Below are 18,629 nucleotides of genomic sequence, written 5' to 3' on the forward strand. Positions count from 1 at the left end.
CTTTGAGGAGCAGGTCGGGTAACCCCGGATAACTTTTCAGGAAGCACTGCACCACCAGGTTTAAGGTGTGAGCCAGGCAAGGAATGTGTTTCAGTTGGGAAAGGGCTATGGCAGCCATGAAATTCCTTCCGTTATCACTCACTACCTTGCCTGCCTCAAGATGTACAGTGCCCAGCCATGACTGAGTTTCTTTCTGCAAGAACTCGGACAGAACTTCCGCGGTGTGTCTGTTGTCGCCCAAACACTTCATTGCCAATACAGCCTGCTGACGCTTGCCACTAGCTGTCCCATAATAGCACACCTGATGTGCAACAGTGGCAGCTGAGGATGGAGTGGATGTGCGAATGCGGTCTGTGGACGAGCTCTCGCTTCTGCAGGAGGAGGAGGAAGAGGAGGAGGGGGGGGGGCGAACACCTACAGCCAACTCTTTCCTTGACCGTGGGCTAGGCAGAACTGTCCCAATATTGCTGTCCCCTGTGGACCCTGCATCCACCACATTCACCCAGTGTGCCGTGATGGACACGTAACGTCCCTGGCCATGCCTACTGGTCCATGCATCTGTTGTCAGGTGCACCTTTGTAGTCACAGACTGCTTGAGTGCATGGACGATGCGGTCTTTAACATGCTGTTGGAGGGCTGGGATGGCTTTTCTAGAAAAGAAGTGCCGACTGGGTAGCTCGTAGCGTGGTACAGCGTAGTCCATCAGCGCTTTGAAAGCTTCGCTTTCAACTAACCGGTAGGGCATCATCTCTAATGAGATTAGTCTAGCAATGTGGGCGTTCAAAACCTGTGTACGCGGATGCGAGGATGAGTACTTCCTTTTCCTAACAAGAGTCTCATGTAGGGTGAGCTGGACTGGAGAGCTGAAGATCGTGGAACTAGCGGTGGTGCCGGTGGACATGGGTGACAGAGAGGGTTGGAGATGGTATTCTTGCCGGTGCCCTACATGCAGTGTTTCCTACTGCAAACCTGGTGATTCCGTGACTGCTTTGGCCTGGCGACGAAAGCTGCACAGATACTGCAGGTGATGCGGGAAATGGTGGGTTTACAGTGAGGGAAGGGATGTAGCGTTGCTGACTAGCTTCATTGGCCGAGGGTGCTGCAACCTTTAGGGACGTTTGGTAGTTAGTCCAGGCTTGCAAATGCATGGTGGATAAGTGTCTATGCATGCAACTTGTATTTAGACTTTTAAGATTCTGACCTCTGCTTAAGGTAGTTGAACATTTTTGACAGATGACTTTGCGCTGATCATTTGGATGTTGTTTAAAAAAATGCCAGACTGCACTCTTTCTACTATCGGATACCTTTTCAGGCATTGCAGACTGAGCTTCTTTAACCGGATGGCCACGCTGTCCTCCAACTGGTTTTGGTTTTGCCACTCGTTTTTGGCCAGATACGGGCCCGGCAGATGGAACCTGTTGTGATGTTGATGCCTGCTGCGGCTCCTCCTCCTCCGCTTCAGAACTACTGCCGCCTGCACCCTGTTCCCCCAATGGCTGCCAATCGGGGTCAACAACTGGGTCATCTATGACCTCCTCTTCTATGTCGTGTGCAACTTCGTCTGTGTCACCGTGTAAGCCGGTGGTATTGCGTTCGTGACGGGGCACCATAGTCTCCGCTGGGTTTGATTCTGCCTCAGTACACTGCGAGGGCAATGTTCTGGTCTGAGTCAAAGGAACAGCATAGTAATCTGGCTGTGGCTGTGCATCTGTGCACTCCATGTCCGATCCAACTTCTAATGGGCATGGCCTGTTAACTGTTTCACTGTCTAACCCAGGAACGATACGTGTAAAGAGCTCCATGGAGTAACCTGTTGTGTCGACTGACGCATCCTTCACTGTTGTTCTGGGTGAAGGACACAAGGAAGCGACTTGTTCCTGACCGGGAGCATCCACTGACGATGCACTGCTCTGACATTTGGCACTTTCCGAGGAGGAGGCGAAAGAGCTAGAGGCAGAGTCAGCAATGAAAGCCAATACTTGTTCCTCCTGCTCCGGCTTCAAAAGTGGTTTTCCTACTCCCAGAAAAGAGAGCGTTCGAGGCCTTGTGTAGCCAGACGACGAACCTGGCTCAACAACTCGAGACTTAGGTGCTGTACTGCTTTTACCACGACCACCTGATGCTCCACCACCACTACCATCATTACCAGCTGACAATGACCGCCCACGGCCACGACCTCTTCCACTAGACTTCCTCATTGTTTGCAAAACGTAACCAAAGTAACGGTATTTGTTACTGTAAAACAACTTATAAGGTGAACTCAAACTTCTGTTGGATTTATATATACCTTTATAGGTGCCTGACACTGAAAGGAAAATCAGGCCCAATGTTACACACTAGGTTTTCGGTGGCACACAATGAGAGACAGATGCCACACACAGGACTGGCACAGAGGCAGACTTGCCAATCTTTATCTCCCACTAATTATTTTTTTTTTTTTTTTAAAAGGGAGAATTTACCCAAAAAAAATAAATGGCCAAGTATTACACAGTGGTTTTCGGTGGCACACAATGAGAGACAGATGCCACACACAGGATTGGCACAGAGGCAGACTTGCCAATCTTTATCTCCCACTAATTATTTTTTTTTTAAAAAGGGAGAATTTAGAAAGAAAAAAAAAAAAGGCCCAGTATTACACAGTCGTTTTCGGTGGCACACAGTGAGAGACAGATGCCACACACAGCAATGGCACAGAGGCAGACTTGCCAATCTTTATCTCCCACTAATTATTATTTTTTTTTTTTTAAAAGGGAGAATTTACCCCCAAAAAATAAATGGCCAAGTATTACACAGTGGTTTTCGGTGGCACACAATGAGAGACAGATGCCACACACAGGATTGGCACAGAGGCAGACTTGCCAATCTTTATCTCCCACTAATTATTTTTTTTTTAAAAAGGGAGAATTTAGAAAAAAAAAAAAAAAAGGCCCAGTATTACACAGTCGTTTTCGGTGGCACACAGTGAGAGACAGATGCCACACACAGCAATGGCACAGAGGCAGACTTGCCAACCTTTATCTCCCACTAATTTTTTTTTTTTTTACAGGGAGAATTTACCCCCAAAAAATAAATGGCCAAGTATTACACAGTGGTTTTCGGTGGCACACAATGAGAGACAGATGCCACACACAGGACTGGCACAGAGGCAGACTTGCCAATCTTTATCTCCCTGCAGTAATCTCAGGAAAGTATGGCAGGCAGCTAGAAAAAGGACTGCTGCACACAAAAGTGGGGACAAACACACAAGCTAGCTGTGCAGAAAGGAAGGAACAACAGGATTTGTGCTTTGAAAAAAGCAGTTGGTTTGCACAGCGGCATACACACAAAGCAACGCAGCTATCAGGGAGCCTTCTAGGGCAGCCCAATGAGCTACAGCGCTGAGGAAAAAAAAACGTAGCTTCCACTGTCCCTGCAAACAAAAGGTGGTGTTGGACAGTGGAAATCGCTACAGCACAAGCGGTTTGTGGCTTTATGTACCCTGCCTATCACTATCCCTGCTTCTGAAGAAGCGGCAGCAACCTCTCCCTACGCTCAGATCAGCAGCAGTAAGATGGCGGTCGGCGGGAACGCCCCTTTACAGCCCCTGTGACGCGGCAGAAAGCAAGCCAATCACTGCAATGCCCTTCTCTAAGATGGTGGGGACCGAGATCTATGTCATCACGCTGCCCACACTCTGCGTCCACCTTCATTGGCTGAGAAATGGCGTTTTTAGCGTAATTGAAACGCGACTTTGGCGCGAAAGTCGCGTACCGCATGGCAGACCCCACACAGGGATCGGGTCGGCTTCATGAGACGCCGACTTTGCCAAAAGTCGGCGACTTATGAAAATGAACGATCCGTTTCGCTCAACCCTAGAACTGAGCATAAGGGACCGCTTCCATGGAAGCGACCATCTTGTCCAGAACCCTCATGCCGAGCCGTAGAGGTAGAGGGGTAGGGCGCTTTAGGACTTTGATTCCCCTCCGAAGAGAGAGGAATTTCTCCCTTGGGAGGAAGACCTGAGCCTGAATGGTGTCGAATTCCATGCCCAGAATCAAGGTGGACTTTTGTTCGTTGATTATCCAACCAAGGCGGGTTAACGTGTCCAGAGTGATCTGGAAACTGTGACCGCAGTCGCGGCGAGACGGACCCTTTACGAAGAGATCGTCGAGATAGGGGATTCTCGTAATCCCCTTCGACCGAAGGATGGCCATGACCGCCGCCATTACCTTCATAAAGACTCTGGGGGCGGCCGCCAAGCCGAAAGGAAGAGCCGCGAATTGGAAATGTTGGTCCTGGATCGCGAAACGAAGGAACCTGTGATGCTGAACACAAATCGGAATGTGCAGATACGTATCCCGAATGTCCACAGAGCACAGAAATTCTCCCGCTTCCATGGAGGCGATCACCGAGTGCAAGGACTCCATCTTGAAGTGCCGAATCCGGAGGTGGCTGTTCAACCGTTTGAGGTCCAAAATCTGGCGAAGAGAGCCATCTTTTTTCGGAACTACAAATAGATTTGAGTAAAAACCGGAAAACCGCTGGTTGGAAGGTATTGGGACGATTACCCCTGAGGCGAGAAGGGAATCGACCGCCTGAAAAAGCCCTGGGACATGGGAGGGCTGTTTGGGTGGGCGGGAGAGGAAAAAACGTCTTCCTGGGGGCGACAAAAATTCTATTTTGCAACCTGATGTGACAATCTCCCTGACCCAGGCGTCGTCGACCACCGATAACCACGGTTCTGTGACCAGAAGAAGCCTGCCTCCCACCCTGGAAAGATTTCCAGGTGGAGGTGACCCGTCATTTGGAAGAAAATCTGTGGTCGCCAGAACTGGAATATTTGGAGGAGCGGCCTTTAACTCTCCAGTGAGGGGTAGGCCTGAAAGAAGGCTTCCTTCGGCCCCTTTGAGTGGAAGACCAGCCATGCTGAGAGGCACCACCTGAGGAGGCGACGGAGTGAAAGGGGCGAAAGGAATGGGGTACCTTTCTATTGAAGGGACGCCTAGGCTTAGATTGCGGAAGAGAAGTGCTCTTACCGCCCGTGGCGTCCGAGATCATTTGGTCTAGCTGCGCTCCAAAGAGCCTGGATCCCTGGGAAGGCAAACCTGTGAGGGATTTTTTGGAAGCGGGATCTGCGTTCCACACATTCAGCCAGAGGACACGGCGAATGGTGACAATATTGCGGTTTGCCCTTGCAGAGCAAGCAGCAGCATCATGAGAAGCATTCAGAAGGTACTTTCCAGCCAGTGAAATCTGATCTGCTAAATCTGCTAGCTCCTGTGCGGGAGCCGAAGCTACAATGCCTCTGCGTAGGGTTTTGGTCCAGGCCGACACCGCTTTCGCCACCCAGGTAGAGGCGAAATTGGGGCAGAGAGGTATCAGAAGCTTCAAAAGCTGATTTGGTTAGAGCCTCAATTTGTCTGTCCGTGGGGTCCTTTAGAGATTCCGCATCAGGAATGGACAGCACTGTCTGGGAGGATAATCTAGACACAGGTGGATCTACCTTAGGAGATTTGGACCATTTGCTAACAAGGTCTGAAACAAACGGGTATAAAATGCCTAAACGTTTCCTCCCTGGAAAACGTTTACCAGGGTGTTCACAGTGTCTAGACGTAGTGTTATCAAATTCCTTATGATTGGGAAAAACTCTAGAAGGACGCTTCATCCGTTTGAAAGAAACGGAAATGTCCTGAGAAGCTGCCTCTTCCTCCTTAAGCTCAAGCGTTTGAATAATGGCTGAGATAAGGCTATCAACCATATAGTGCGTTGAGGAAGTCTGATCTGCATCTGAGTCAGAATCCGACTGAGAGGATACATCTGACCCAACATCCGCCAGCGAAGAGGGGGAACGGGTAGAGAGCGGTATTCCGGCTGACGCAGTGGGATCCGGAGAAGTGGATGAAGAACTAGACAGAAAACGCTTTCTGGATCTTTTCTCAAGTCTGCCCCTGTGAGAGTCTTGGACAGATGCGAGCGAATCGCTGTGAGAAGCGTTCGTGGCACTGTTGGCTGTAGTCAGCAGTGGAATACGTTCTAGTACCTGAACCAGGGACTGAGACACTTTAGTCAGGTTGGAGACTGACTGAGATATTGCAACAGCCCACTCCGGGGGAGGGGGGAGTGCACTCATCCCGAGCATTAGGGGCCTCCTGAGAGACGGACATGATGGAAGGACTGCAGGACGTACAGAAAGGCGACGGCTGGCCTGAAGCCCACTTTTTCTTACAGTGGGCACAAGCGTAGTTAATTACCGTAGGGATATAGCCAGGGGCCCCTGCGGGGTTGGGCATAAGTAGAGTGAAAAAGGTACCTGAAGCAATATGACAGCAGGCGATGTTGCCTGGAGGAAAATCAGCCAGGGATGGAGAATAGCAAAAAAATCTACAGACCTGCTGAAAGCGCAGTTACACTGTCCCCCACCTATGGAGAGGTATTCCAGAGTACGCGATGCACAGAAGGCAGCTGGCCGGGAAAGCACAGGCTGCGAGCGTCTGCTCGTGCAGAGAACGCGCCAAACAGTGGGGCATGGCCAGCTGAAGAGAAACCAAGCGCCCGATAGGCCAGCAGGGAAAAGGGGGGTGTTGTCCGCCGGAGCGTGGCCAATACCAGCGCTGGGCTGCAAGCGAGGTGTGTCCAGCGCTGGGAACGAGGAAGAAGAAGGGGCGCCGCCTTCAGGGGCAGAGACTTGCCTTGAAAGGAATATGGTGGAAAAAGTGTGCTGCGAGGAAAGAGGCGCGAGATTTAAATAAAAGAGCGCCCGATGGCCCCCGAATCCCCTAGCCCGGTAACGGAGCGCTCGTGCAGCGGCGAGTGCTGCTGGATAATAAGGTTAAGTGCCCCTGCATGGAGATTGCGACAATGCAGGGACTGGGAGGGGGGAGCTGCTGCTGTTGCTTGAAGATCTTCCTACCTGAAGATGAGGAACCCATCAGGATCCCTTGATGGCAGAAAAGGGTCCTGGGAGATGTGGTCCTCCTTCCCGCACTATATCAACCGGCGCAGAAAACGGCGTCAACCCCTTAAAAGGGGGGAGGTCACCGCAGGTGACCACCGTCTTCCTCTCAGCCCACTCCGAGGAGAGGGATGAGGGGGGGGAGGCAAGGACTGGCCACCGAAAGTAAACATTAACACCCCAGGTAACATGAAACAAAGTCCTGCCCAGCAGATCTCGGTCGCTTAATTGAGAAGAACTGCACCCTGTAACCCCCAGAAGTTATCTTAAACGAAAGGGAAAAAGATTAATAAACACACACAATCCCTGAAAGAAAAAGAAATGCAGATCTGGTGTCAGATCTAGGTCCGCCTCCTACAGACACTAAGCAAAAACTGAGTTGCCTGGTGCCTGTCGGAGGGTGTATACTGCCGTTATTTTTCTTTATTTGCATAGTGTCAGCCTCCTAGCGACAGCATCATACACCATGGTTACCTGTGTCCCCCAATGAAGCGAGAAATATTATATTATATTATATATATATATATATATATATATATATATATATATATATATATATTTATTTATTTGGGCAGATTTTTTTTAATTGCTTGCTTTTCACGGAGTTTATTAATCAAGTTAATTTAATATTTTACTTTTTAATACACTGGGCTTTTATGGATGCTGGGATACCAAATGAATATATATATATATATATATATATATATATATATATATATATATATATATATATAGAGAGAGAGAGAGAGAGAGAGAGAGAGAGAGAGAGAGAGAGAGAGAGAGAGAGAGAGAGAGAGAGAGAGAGAGAGAGAGAGAGAGAGAGAGAGAGAGAGAGAGAGAGAGAGAGAGAGAGAGAGAGAGAGAGAGAGAGAGAGAGAGATATATATATATATATAGAGATATATATATATATATATATATAGAGATATATATAGAGATATATATAGATACATATAGATATTGATACATACATACACACACACAAACACCTTAATTCTTAAATGGGGCAAGTGGAATTATGCAAATTTTTTATTTATATTATAAAAATTTCTGTCATCCCACGCACTCTTGGCTCATCAGTTCGCTAGAATGGCATCAAGGCAGACTGGTGGTAGTCTGTAACCACGCACACCAGCACTAACGTTATTTCAATGCTGTTGGCAGAGATTAACAGCCACATTTAAGTGGTTAAATTACAGCCATAGGAGCGCACTGCGGTTGCTCGATAGTGGCATCTGCTGTGCCCGCTCCATATACAGGGACTGGACATAGGATGTACTATAATGTTTTCTTTAACTGGAGGGGTTAAACAGTTTCTTCTGAGAAACTTAACACTATTCAGAAATATTGTACCCTTCAGATATTCCTGCTGTGCTTTGGAAACCCAGGTTAACAGTTTTGCAGAGAAGCAAAACCAGAAAAGGAAACAATGAACTACAATAAATTTTGCCTTAATTTTACAAACAAAAAAAATAGATAACTGGGAATAAATATCACTTACCATCTGCAGCAAATCATACAGCTTTTCACTCAAGACTACAAAGAGTCTTTCATTTGCAAAGGCCTGATAAGGAATTGAAGAAACAAAGTATTAGATGAACATTGAGTCTGCTCCTACAAGTTCATGGTTCATAAATAGCAAATGTAAAAATATAAAAACGTGATTATGGCACTAAAAACATTTTCAACAATGGAGCAAAGACAAACAAAAAACACCACAAAACAAAGAGTCCTTTTATCAAATCAAGACTGGATAAGATGCTACTGTTAACCCTTTTACTAGAGAGGCCATTTATAAAATATCACTACTTTAACCCCTTTCTGCCATTAGACGTACTATTCCGTTTATGTGGGGTTGGGAAGTATGGCCCACCCCACATGGACGGAATAGTACGTCCAGAGCGATCGGACTCGCTCACGGGGGGCGGCCGATTGCGGCAAGGTGTCAGCTGACTATCGCAGCTGACATCTGGCACTGTGCGCCAGGAGCGGTCACGGACTGCCCCCGGCACATTCACCCCCGGCACACTGCGATCAAACATGATCGCAGTGTTCCGGCGGTATAGGGAAGCATCACGCAGGGAGGGGGCTCCCTGCGTGCTTCCGAGACCCTCGGAGCAACGCGATGTGATCGCATTGCTGTGAGGGTCTCTTACCTCCTCCTCCCTGCAGGCCCGGATCCAAAATGGCCGAGGGGCTGCATCCGGGTCCTGCAGGGAGGTGGCTTCACAGCGCCTGCTCAGAGCAGGCACCGGGAAGCCTCCCTGCTGTGCTGTGTGATCGCAGATCTGACACAGTGCACAGCAAAGTGTCAGATCAGCGATCTATCACTTTACTGTGATGTCCCCCCCTGGGGCAAAGTAAAAAAAAAAATTACATGTGTGAAACAAAAAAAAAAAAATCCTAAATAAATAATAATAAAAAAAAATATTGTTCCAATAAAAACATTCCTTTATCTAAATTAAAGAAAAAAAAACAATAAAAGTACACATATTTAGTTTCGCCACGTCCGTAACGACCCGACCTATTAACCCCTTCATGACCCAGCCTATTTTGGCCTTAATGACCTTGCCGTTTTTTGCAATTCTGACCAGTGTCACTTTATGAGGTAATAACTACGGAACGCTTCAACGGATCCTAGCGATTCTGAGATTGTTTTTTCGTGACATATTGGGCTTCATGTTAGTGGTAAATTTAGGTCGATAATTTCTGAGTTTATTTGTGAAAAAAACGGAAATTTGGCGAAAATTTTGAAAATTTCGCAATTTTCACATTTTGAATTTTTATTCTGTTAAACCAGAGAGTTATGTGACACAAAATAGTTAATAAATAACATTTCCCACATGTCTACTTTACATCAGCACAATTTTGGAAACAAATTTTTTTTCTGCTAGGAAGTTATAAGGGTTAAAATTTGACCAGTGATTTCTCATTTTTACAACAAAATTTACAAAACCATTTTTTTTTAGGGACCACCTCACATTTGAAGTCAGTTTGAGGGTTCTATATGGCTGAAAATACCCAAAAGTGACACCATTCTAAAAACTGCACCCCTCAAGGTGCTCAAAACCACATTCAAGAAGTTTATTAACCCTTCAGGTGTTTCACAGCAGCAGAAGCAACATGGAAGGAAAAAATGAACATTTAACTTTTTAGTCACAAAAATGATCTTTTAGCAACAATTTTTTTATTTTCCCAAGGGTAAAAGGAGAAACTGGACCATGGACGTTGTTGTCCAATTTGTCCTGAGTACGTTGATACCTCATATGTGGGGGTAAACCACTGTTTGGGCACATGGTAAGGCTCGGAAGGGAAGGAGCGCCATTTGACTTTTTAAATGAAAAATTATCTCCATCGTTAGCGGACACTATGTCGCGTTTGGAAAGCACCTGTGTGCCTAAACATTGGAGCTCCTCCACAAGTGACCCCATTTTGGAAACTAGACCCCCCAAGGAACTTATCTAGAGGCATAGTGAGCACTTTAAACCCCCAGGTACTTCACAAATTGATCCGCAAAAATGAAAAAGTACTTTTTTTTCACACAAAATTTCTTTTTGCCTCAATTCTTTCATTTTCACATGGGCAACAGGATAAAATGGATCCAAAAATTTGTTGGGCAATTTCTCCTGAGTACGCCGATACCTCATATGTGGGGGTAAACCACTGTTTGGGTGCACGGCAAGGCTCGGAAGGGGAGGCGTGCCATTTGACTTTTTGAATGGAAAATTAGCTCCAATTGTTAGCGGACACCATGTCGCGTTTGGAGAGCCACTGTGTGCCTAAACATTGGAGCTCCCGCACAAGTGACCCCATTTTGGAAACTAGACCCCCCAAGGAACTTATCTAGATGCATAGTGAGCACTTATAACCCCCAGGTGCTTCACAGAAGTTTATAACGCAGAGCCGTGAAAATAAAAAATAATTTTTCTTTCCTCAAAAATGATTTTTAGCCCAGAATTTTTTATTTTCCCAAGGGTAATAGGAGAAATTGGACCCCAAATGTTGTTGTCCAGTTTGTCCTGAGTACGATGATACCCCATATGTGGGGGTAAACCACTGTTTGGGTGCACGGCAGGGCTCGGAAGGGAAGGCACGCCATTTGGCTTTTTGAATGGAAAATTAGCTCCAATCATTAGCGGACACCATGTCACGTTTGGAGAGCCCCTGTGTGCCTAAACATTGGAGCTCCCGCACAAGTGACCCCATTTTGGAAACTAGACCTCCCAAGGAACTAATCTAGATGTGTGGTGAGCACTTTGAACCCCCAAGTGCTTCACAGAAGTTTATAACGCAGAGCCATGAAAATAAAAAATAATTTTTTCTTTTCTCAAAAATGATTTTTTAGCCCAGAATTTTTTATTTTCCTAAGGGTAACAGGAGAAATTGGACCCCAAAAGTTGTTGTCCAGTTTCTCCTGAGTACGCTGATACCCCATATGTGGGGGTAAACCACTGTTTGGGCATATGCCGGGGCTCGGAAGGGAAGTAGTGACGTTTTGGAATGCAGACTTTGATGGAATGGTCTGCGGGCATCATGTTACGTTTGCAGAGCCCCTGATATGCCTAAACAGTAGAAACCCCCCACAATTGACCCCATTTTGGAAACTAGACCCCCCAAGGAACTTATCTAGATGTGTGGTGAGCACATTCAACCCCCAAGTGCTTCACAGAAGTTTACAACGCAGAGCCGTGAAAATAAAAAATCATTTTTCTTTCCTCAAAAAAGATGTTTTAGCAAGCAATTTTTTATTTTCACAAGGGTAACAGGAGAAATTGGACCCCAATATTTGTTGCCCAGTTTGTTGTGAGTGTGCTGGTACCCCATATGTGGGGGTAAACCACTGTTTGGGCGCATGTCAGGGCTCGGAAGGGAAGTAGTGACATTTGAAATGCAGACTTTGATGGAATGGTCTGCAGGCGTCACATTGCATTTGCAGAGCCCCTGATGTGCCTCAACAGTAGAAACACCCCACAAGTGACCCCATTTTGGAAACTAGACCCCCGAAGGAACTTATCTAGATGTGTGGTGAGCACTTTCAACCCCCAAGTGCTTCACAGAAGTTTATAACGCAGAGCCCTGAAAATAAAAAATAATTGTTCTTTCCTCAAAAATTATGTTTTAGCAAGTAATTTTTTATTTTTGCAAGGGTAACAGGAGAAATTGGACCCCAACAGTTGTTGCCCAGTTTGTCCTGAGTACGCTGGTACCCCAAATGTGGGGGTAAACCACTGTTTGGGCGCACGTTGGGGCTTGGAAGGGAGGGAGCACCATTTGACTTTTTGAACGCAAGATTGGCTGGAATCAATGGTGGCGCCATGTTGCGTTTGGAGACCCCTGATGTGCCTAAACAGTGGAAACCCCTCAATTCTAACTTCAACACTAACCCCAACACACCCCTAATCCTAATCCCAACCGTAGCCATAACCCTAATCACAACCCTAACCCCAACACACCCCTAACCACAACCCTAACCGCAACACACCCGTAACCCTAATTCCAACCCTAACCCTAATCCTAACCCTAATCCCAACCCTAACCCTAATCCCAACCCTAACCACAACTGTAACCCCAACACACCCCTAACCCTATCCGTAACCCTAACCACAAGCCTAATCTTAACCCTATTTCCAACCCAAGCCCTATTTCAAATCCTAAGTCTAATTCCAACCCTAACCCTAAGGCTATGTGCCCACGTTGTGGATTCGTGTGAGATTTTTCCGCACGATTTTTGAAAAATCTGCAGGTAAAAGGCACTGCGTTTTACCTGCAGATTTACAGCAGATTTCCAGTGTTTTTTTGTGCGGATTTCACCTGCGGATTCCTATTGAGGAACAGGTGTAAAATGCTGCAGAATCCGCACAAAGAATTGACATGCTGCGGAAAATACAACGCAGCGTTTCTGCACGGAATTTTCCGCACCATGGGCACAGCGGATTTGGTTTTCCATAGGTGTACATGGTACTGTAAACCTGATGGAAAACTGCAACGAATTCGCAGCGGCCAATCCGCTGCGGATCCGCAGCCAAATCTGGGGCGGATCCACGGCCAATCCGCTGCGGATCCGCGGCCAATCTGCAGCCAAATCCGCACATGCCATAACCCTAACCCTACCCCTACCCCTTGTTCTAACCCTAACCCTAGTGGAAAACGAAAAAAAAAAAAAAAATATTTTCTTTATTTTATTATTGTCCCTACCTATGGGGGTGATAAAGGGGGGGGGTTATTTATTATTTTTTTTATTTTGATCGCTGTGATAGAACCTATCACAGCGATCAAAATGTACTTGTAAGGAATCTGCCGGCTGGCAGATTCGGCGGGCGCACTGAGCATGCGCCCGCCATATTGGAAGATGGCGGCGCCCAGCGAGGAGTCGTACGGACACCGGGAGGATCGGTAACTATGAAGGGATGGTGGGGGGGTTGATTGGAGCACAGGGGGGGTGATCGGACCACAGGGGGGGTGAATACAAACAAGGAGGGAGCGGACAGGAGGACGGGGGAGCCGGCAGGCGGACGGAGGGGACCGGACCCCATAACGGAGGACTGGGGGGGCGATCGGTGGGTGTGGGGGGGGGTCACTTAAGTATTTCCAGCCATGGCCGATGATATTGCAGCATCGGCCATGGCTGGATTGTAATATTTCACCAGTTTTTTAGGTGAAATATTACAAATCGCTCTGATTGGCAGTTTCACTTTCAACAGCCAATCAGAGCGATCGTAGCCACGGGGGGGTGAAGCCACCCCCCTGGGCTGAAGCACCACTCCCCCTGTTCCTGCAGATCGGGTAAAATGGGAGTTAACCCCTTCACCCGATCTGCAGGGACGCGATCATTCCATGACGCATACGCTGCGTCACAGGTCGGATTGGCACAGACTTTCATGACGCAGCGTATGCGTCAAAGGTCGGGAAGGGGTTAAACTGTCTCACTAGTTAACCCCTTCAGTCAACACCATTAAAAAAAAAAAAGGGCAAAAAACAACGCTTTATTATCATACCGCCGAACAAAAAGTGGAATAACACGCGATCAAAAAGACAGATATAACTAACCATGGTACCACTGAAAACGTCATCTTGTCCCGCAAAAAATGAGCCGCCATACAGCATCATCAGCGAAAAAATAAAAAAAAGTTATAGTCCTCAGAATAAAGCGATGCAAAAATAATTATTTTTTCTATAAAATAGTTTTTATCGTATAAAAGCGCCAAAACATAAAAACATGATATAAATGAGGTATCGCTGTAATCGTACTGACCCGAAGAATAAAACTGCTTTATTCATTTTACCAAACGCGGAATGGTATAAACGACTCTGTGGACCAAAATATGGAACAATTATAGCTCTTAAAATGTGGTAACGCAAAAAATGTTTTTTGCAATACAAAGCATCTTTTAGTGTTTGACGGCTGCCAATCATAAAAGTCCGCTAAAAAAAAAACGCTATAAAGGTAAATAAAACCCCCTTCGACACCCCCTTAGTTAGGAAAAAATTAAAAAATTTAAAAAATGTATTTATTTCCATTTTCCCATTAGGGTTAGGGCTAGGGGATAGGGCTAGGGTTAGGGCTACAGTTAGGGTTGGGGCTAAAGTTAGGGTTAGGGTTGGGGCTAAAGTTAGGGTTAGGATTACATTTACGGTTGGAATAGGGTTGGGATTAGGGTTAGGGGTGTGTCAGGGTTAGGGGTGTGATTAGGGTTAGCGGTGTGTTTGAATTAGGGTTTCAGTTACAATTGGGGGGTTTCCACTGTTTAGGCACATCAGGGGCTCTCCAAACGCAACATGGCGTCCGATCTCAATTCCAGCCAATTCTGCGTTGAAACAGTAAAACTCTCCCGGGCTCTCCCGTGTGCCCAAACAGGGGTTTACCCCAACATATGGGATATCAGCGTACTCAGGACACATTGGACAACAACTTTTGGGGTCCAATTTCTCCTGTTACCCTTGGGAAAATACAAAACTGGGGGCTAAAAATAATTTTTGTGGAAAAAAAAAATATTTTTTATTTTCACGGCTCTGCGTTATAAACAGTAGTGAAACACTTGGGGGTTCAAAGTTCTCACAACACATCTAGATAAGTTCCTTGGGGGGGTCTAGTTTCCAATATGGGGTCACTTGTGGGGGGTTTCTACTGTTTAGTTACATCAGGGGCTCTGCAAATGTAACGCGACGCCTGCAGACCAATCCATCTAAGTCTGCATTCCAAATGGCGCTCCTTCCCTTCCGAGCTCTGCCATGCGCCAAAACGGTGGTTCCCACCCACATATTGGGTATCAGCGTACTCAGGACAAACTGGACAACAACTTTTAGGGTCCAATTTCTCCTGTTACCCTTAGGAAAATACAAAACTGGGGGCTAAGAAATAATTTTTGTGGAAAAGATTTTTTTTTTTTTACGGCTCTACATTATAAACTTCTGTGAAGCACTTGGTTGGTCAAAGTGCTCACCACACATCTAGATAAGTTCCTTAGGGGGTCATCTTTCCAAAATGGTGTCACTTGTGGGGGGTTTCAATGTTTAGGCATATCAGTGGCTCTCCAAACGCAACATGGTGTCCCATGTCAATTCCTGTCAATTTTGCATTGAAAAGTCAGACGGCGCTCCTTCCCTTCCGAGCTCTCCCTTGCGCCCAAACAGTGGTTTACCCCCACATATGGGGTATCAGCGTACTCAGGACAAATTGTACAACAACTTTTGTGGTCCAATTTCTTCTCTTACCCTTGGAAAAATAAAAAATTGGGGGCGAAAAGATCATTTTTGTGAAAAAATATGATTTTTTTATTTTTACGGCTCTGCATTATACACTTCTGTGAATCACCTAATGGGTCAAAGTGCTCACGACACATCTAGATAAGTTCCTTAGGGGGTCTACTGGTGTCACTTGTAGGGGGTTTCAATGTTTAGGCACATCAGTGGCTCTCCAAACGCAACATGGCGTCCCATCTCAATTCCAGTCAATTTTGCATTGAAAAGTCAAATGTCGCTCCTTCGCTTCCGAACTCTGCCATGCGCCCAAACAGTGGTTTACCCCCACATATGGGGTATCGGTATACTCAGGACAAATTGTACAACAACTTTTGGGGTCCATTTTCTCCTGTTACCCTTGGTAAAATAAAACAAATTGGAGCTGAAGTAAATTTTTTGTGAAAAAAAGTTAAATGTTCATTTTTATTTAAGCATTCAAAAAAATCCTGTGAAACACCTGAAGGGTTAATAAGCTTCTTGAATGTGGTTTTGAGCACCTTGAGGGGTGCAGTTTTTAGAATGGTGTCACACGGTTATTTTCTATCATATAGACCCCTCAAAGTGACTTCAAATGTGATCTGGTCCCTAAAAAAAAATGGTGTTGTAAAAATGAGAAATTGCTGGTCAAATTTTAACCCTTATAACTCCCTAATAAAAAAAAATTTTGGTTCCAAAATTGTGCTGATGTAAAGTAGACATGTGGGAAATGTTACTTATTAAGTATTTTGTGTGACATATCTCTGTGATTTAATTGCATAAAAATTCAAAGTTGGAAAGTTGTGAAATTTTCAAAATGTTCGCCAAATTTCCGTTTTTTTCACAAATAAACACAGGTTATTATCAAAGAAATTTTACCACTATCATGAAGTACAATATGTCACGAGAAAACAATGTCAGAATCACCGGGATCTGTTGAAGAGTTCCAGAGTTATAACCTCATAAAGGGACAGTGGTCAGAATTGTAAAAATTGGCCCGGTCATTAACGTGCAAACCACCCTTGGGGGTAAAGGGGTTAAAACGCTTGACTACAAAGCTCTAGATCCAATATTTATGGCACAACACAAAGCTTTATCCTATGGTTCCGTGTCCAAAAGAAGAATGATAAGGGATAAGCTGCAAGTGACAGCAAAAATACAGAAGTAGACTGAGAATATTTGATCTCTTCAGTCTAGTTATGTGAATAGGAACAAGCAGACATACTGTTGGTATAAAGAAAAGCATGAACTCCTCAACTCTTTACATCTTGACATTTTAGTTCTAAAAGATATTAAATGTCTGAAGCTTTGCTTAGATCAGACTTTTAATCACCAACATTAACCCCTTTCTGACCTCGGATGGGATAGTACATCCGAGATCAGAACCCCCGCTTTGATGCTGGCTCCAACAATGAGCCCGCATCAAAGCCGGGACATGTCAGCTGTTTTGTACAGCTGACATGTGCCCACAATAGCGGCGGGTGGAATCGCGATCCACACGCCGCTATTAACTTGTTACATGCCGCTGTCAAACGCTGACAGCAGCATTTAACTAGCGCTTCCGGCCAAGGGGCCGGAAATGCGCGCATCGCTAACTCCTCACGTGATCGGGGGTCAGCGATGCTTCGGCATGACAAACAGAGGTCTATTGAAGACCTCTATGGTTGTTAATGCCGGATTGCTGTGAGCGCCACCCTGTGGTCGGCGCTCATAGCAATGGAGCAATTCTACTACACAGGAGCGATCTGAGCATTGCTCCTATGTAGAAAAGCCTATCAGGCTATGCCAGCTTCTAGCCTCCCATGGAGGCTATTGAAGCATGGCAAAAGTAGAGAAAAAGGTTTTGAAAAAAAAAATTATATATATATATATATATATATATATATATATATATATATATATATATATATATATATATATATATATATATATATATATATATATATATAGTTTAAAATCACCCCCCTTTCGCCCCATTCAAAATAAAACAATTAAAAAAAAATCAAATGTACACATATTTGGTATCGCCACGTTCAGAATCGCCCGATCTAGCAATAAAAAAAAAATTAACCTGATCGCTAAACGGCGTAGCGAAGAAAAAATTCAAAACGCCAGAAATCGTTTTTTTTGGTCACCGCAAAATTGCATTAAAATGCAATAACGGGCGATCAAAAGAACGTATCTGCACCAAAATGGTATCATTAAAAACGTCAGCTTGGCAAGCAAAAAATAAGCCCACACCAGACCCCAGATCACGAAAAATGGAGACGCTATCGGAATATTGCGCAATTTTTTTTTATTTATTTATTTATTTTTTTAAGCAAAGTTTGGAATTTTTTTTTCTAACACTTAGATAAAAAAATAACCTAGTCAGGTTAGGTGTCTATGAACTTGTAATGACCTGGAGAATCATAATGGCAGGTCAGTTTTAGCATTTAGTGAACCTAGCAAAAAAGCCAAACAAAAAGTGTGGGATTGCTCTATTTTGCAATTTCATCGCACTTGGTATTTTTTTCCCGTTTTCAAGTACACGACATGCTAAAACCAATGATGTCGTTCAAAAGTACAACTTGTCCCGCAAAAAGTAAGACCTCACATGGCCATATTGACAGAAAAATAAAAAAGTTATGGCTCTGGGAAGAAGGGGATCCAAAAACGAAAAAAGCTGGGGTCACGAAGGGGTTAATTTTTATCAAAAAAAAAATATTAACACAATGTTAGGATTTTATGCAAATTTGCATACGAGGATGAATGAGTGTAAATAACCGTGTGGTATTTTCTATGTTTGTAGTTTCAGCAAATAAATGGAAATGGGTGAATGGTCTATTTTACAATGCAGTGCTTACTTGTGACTGTCAAGAGTGTAAAAATTGTCCTGGCAGGGATGGGGTTTAAGTCTGACTGTAAGCCATTTATGTCCAGATGTGACCGACTTCTCAACAATGCAAACAGACACCTCAGAAATGGTCTGTGTTTTAGTGCT

General features: G+C 45.1%; 1 protein-coding gene across 1 annotated transcript in view; it reads right to left on the reverse strand.

Annotated features, from left to right (window-relative positions):
- TIMELESS (timeless circadian regulator) overlaps positions 1–18,629 on the reverse strand; it is a 184,137-nt gene that overhangs the window by 89,969 nt on the left and 75,539 nt on the right. The window contains exon 5 of the mRNA XM_077297607.1: positions 8,433–8,495. Coding sequence (XP_077153722.1) covers positions 8,433–8,495 — 63 coding nt within the window. The remainder of the gene's footprint in view (positions 1–8,432; positions 8,496–18,629) is intronic.

Source organism: Ranitomeya variabilis, chromosome 3 (assembly GCF_051348905.1).
Source record: "Ranitomeya variabilis isolate aRanVar5 chromosome 3, aRanVar5.hap1, whole genome shotgun sequence".
In the NCBI taxonomy this organism is placed as follows: Eukaryota; Metazoa; Chordata; class Amphibia; order Anura; family Dendrobatidae; genus Ranitomeya; species Ranitomeya variabilis.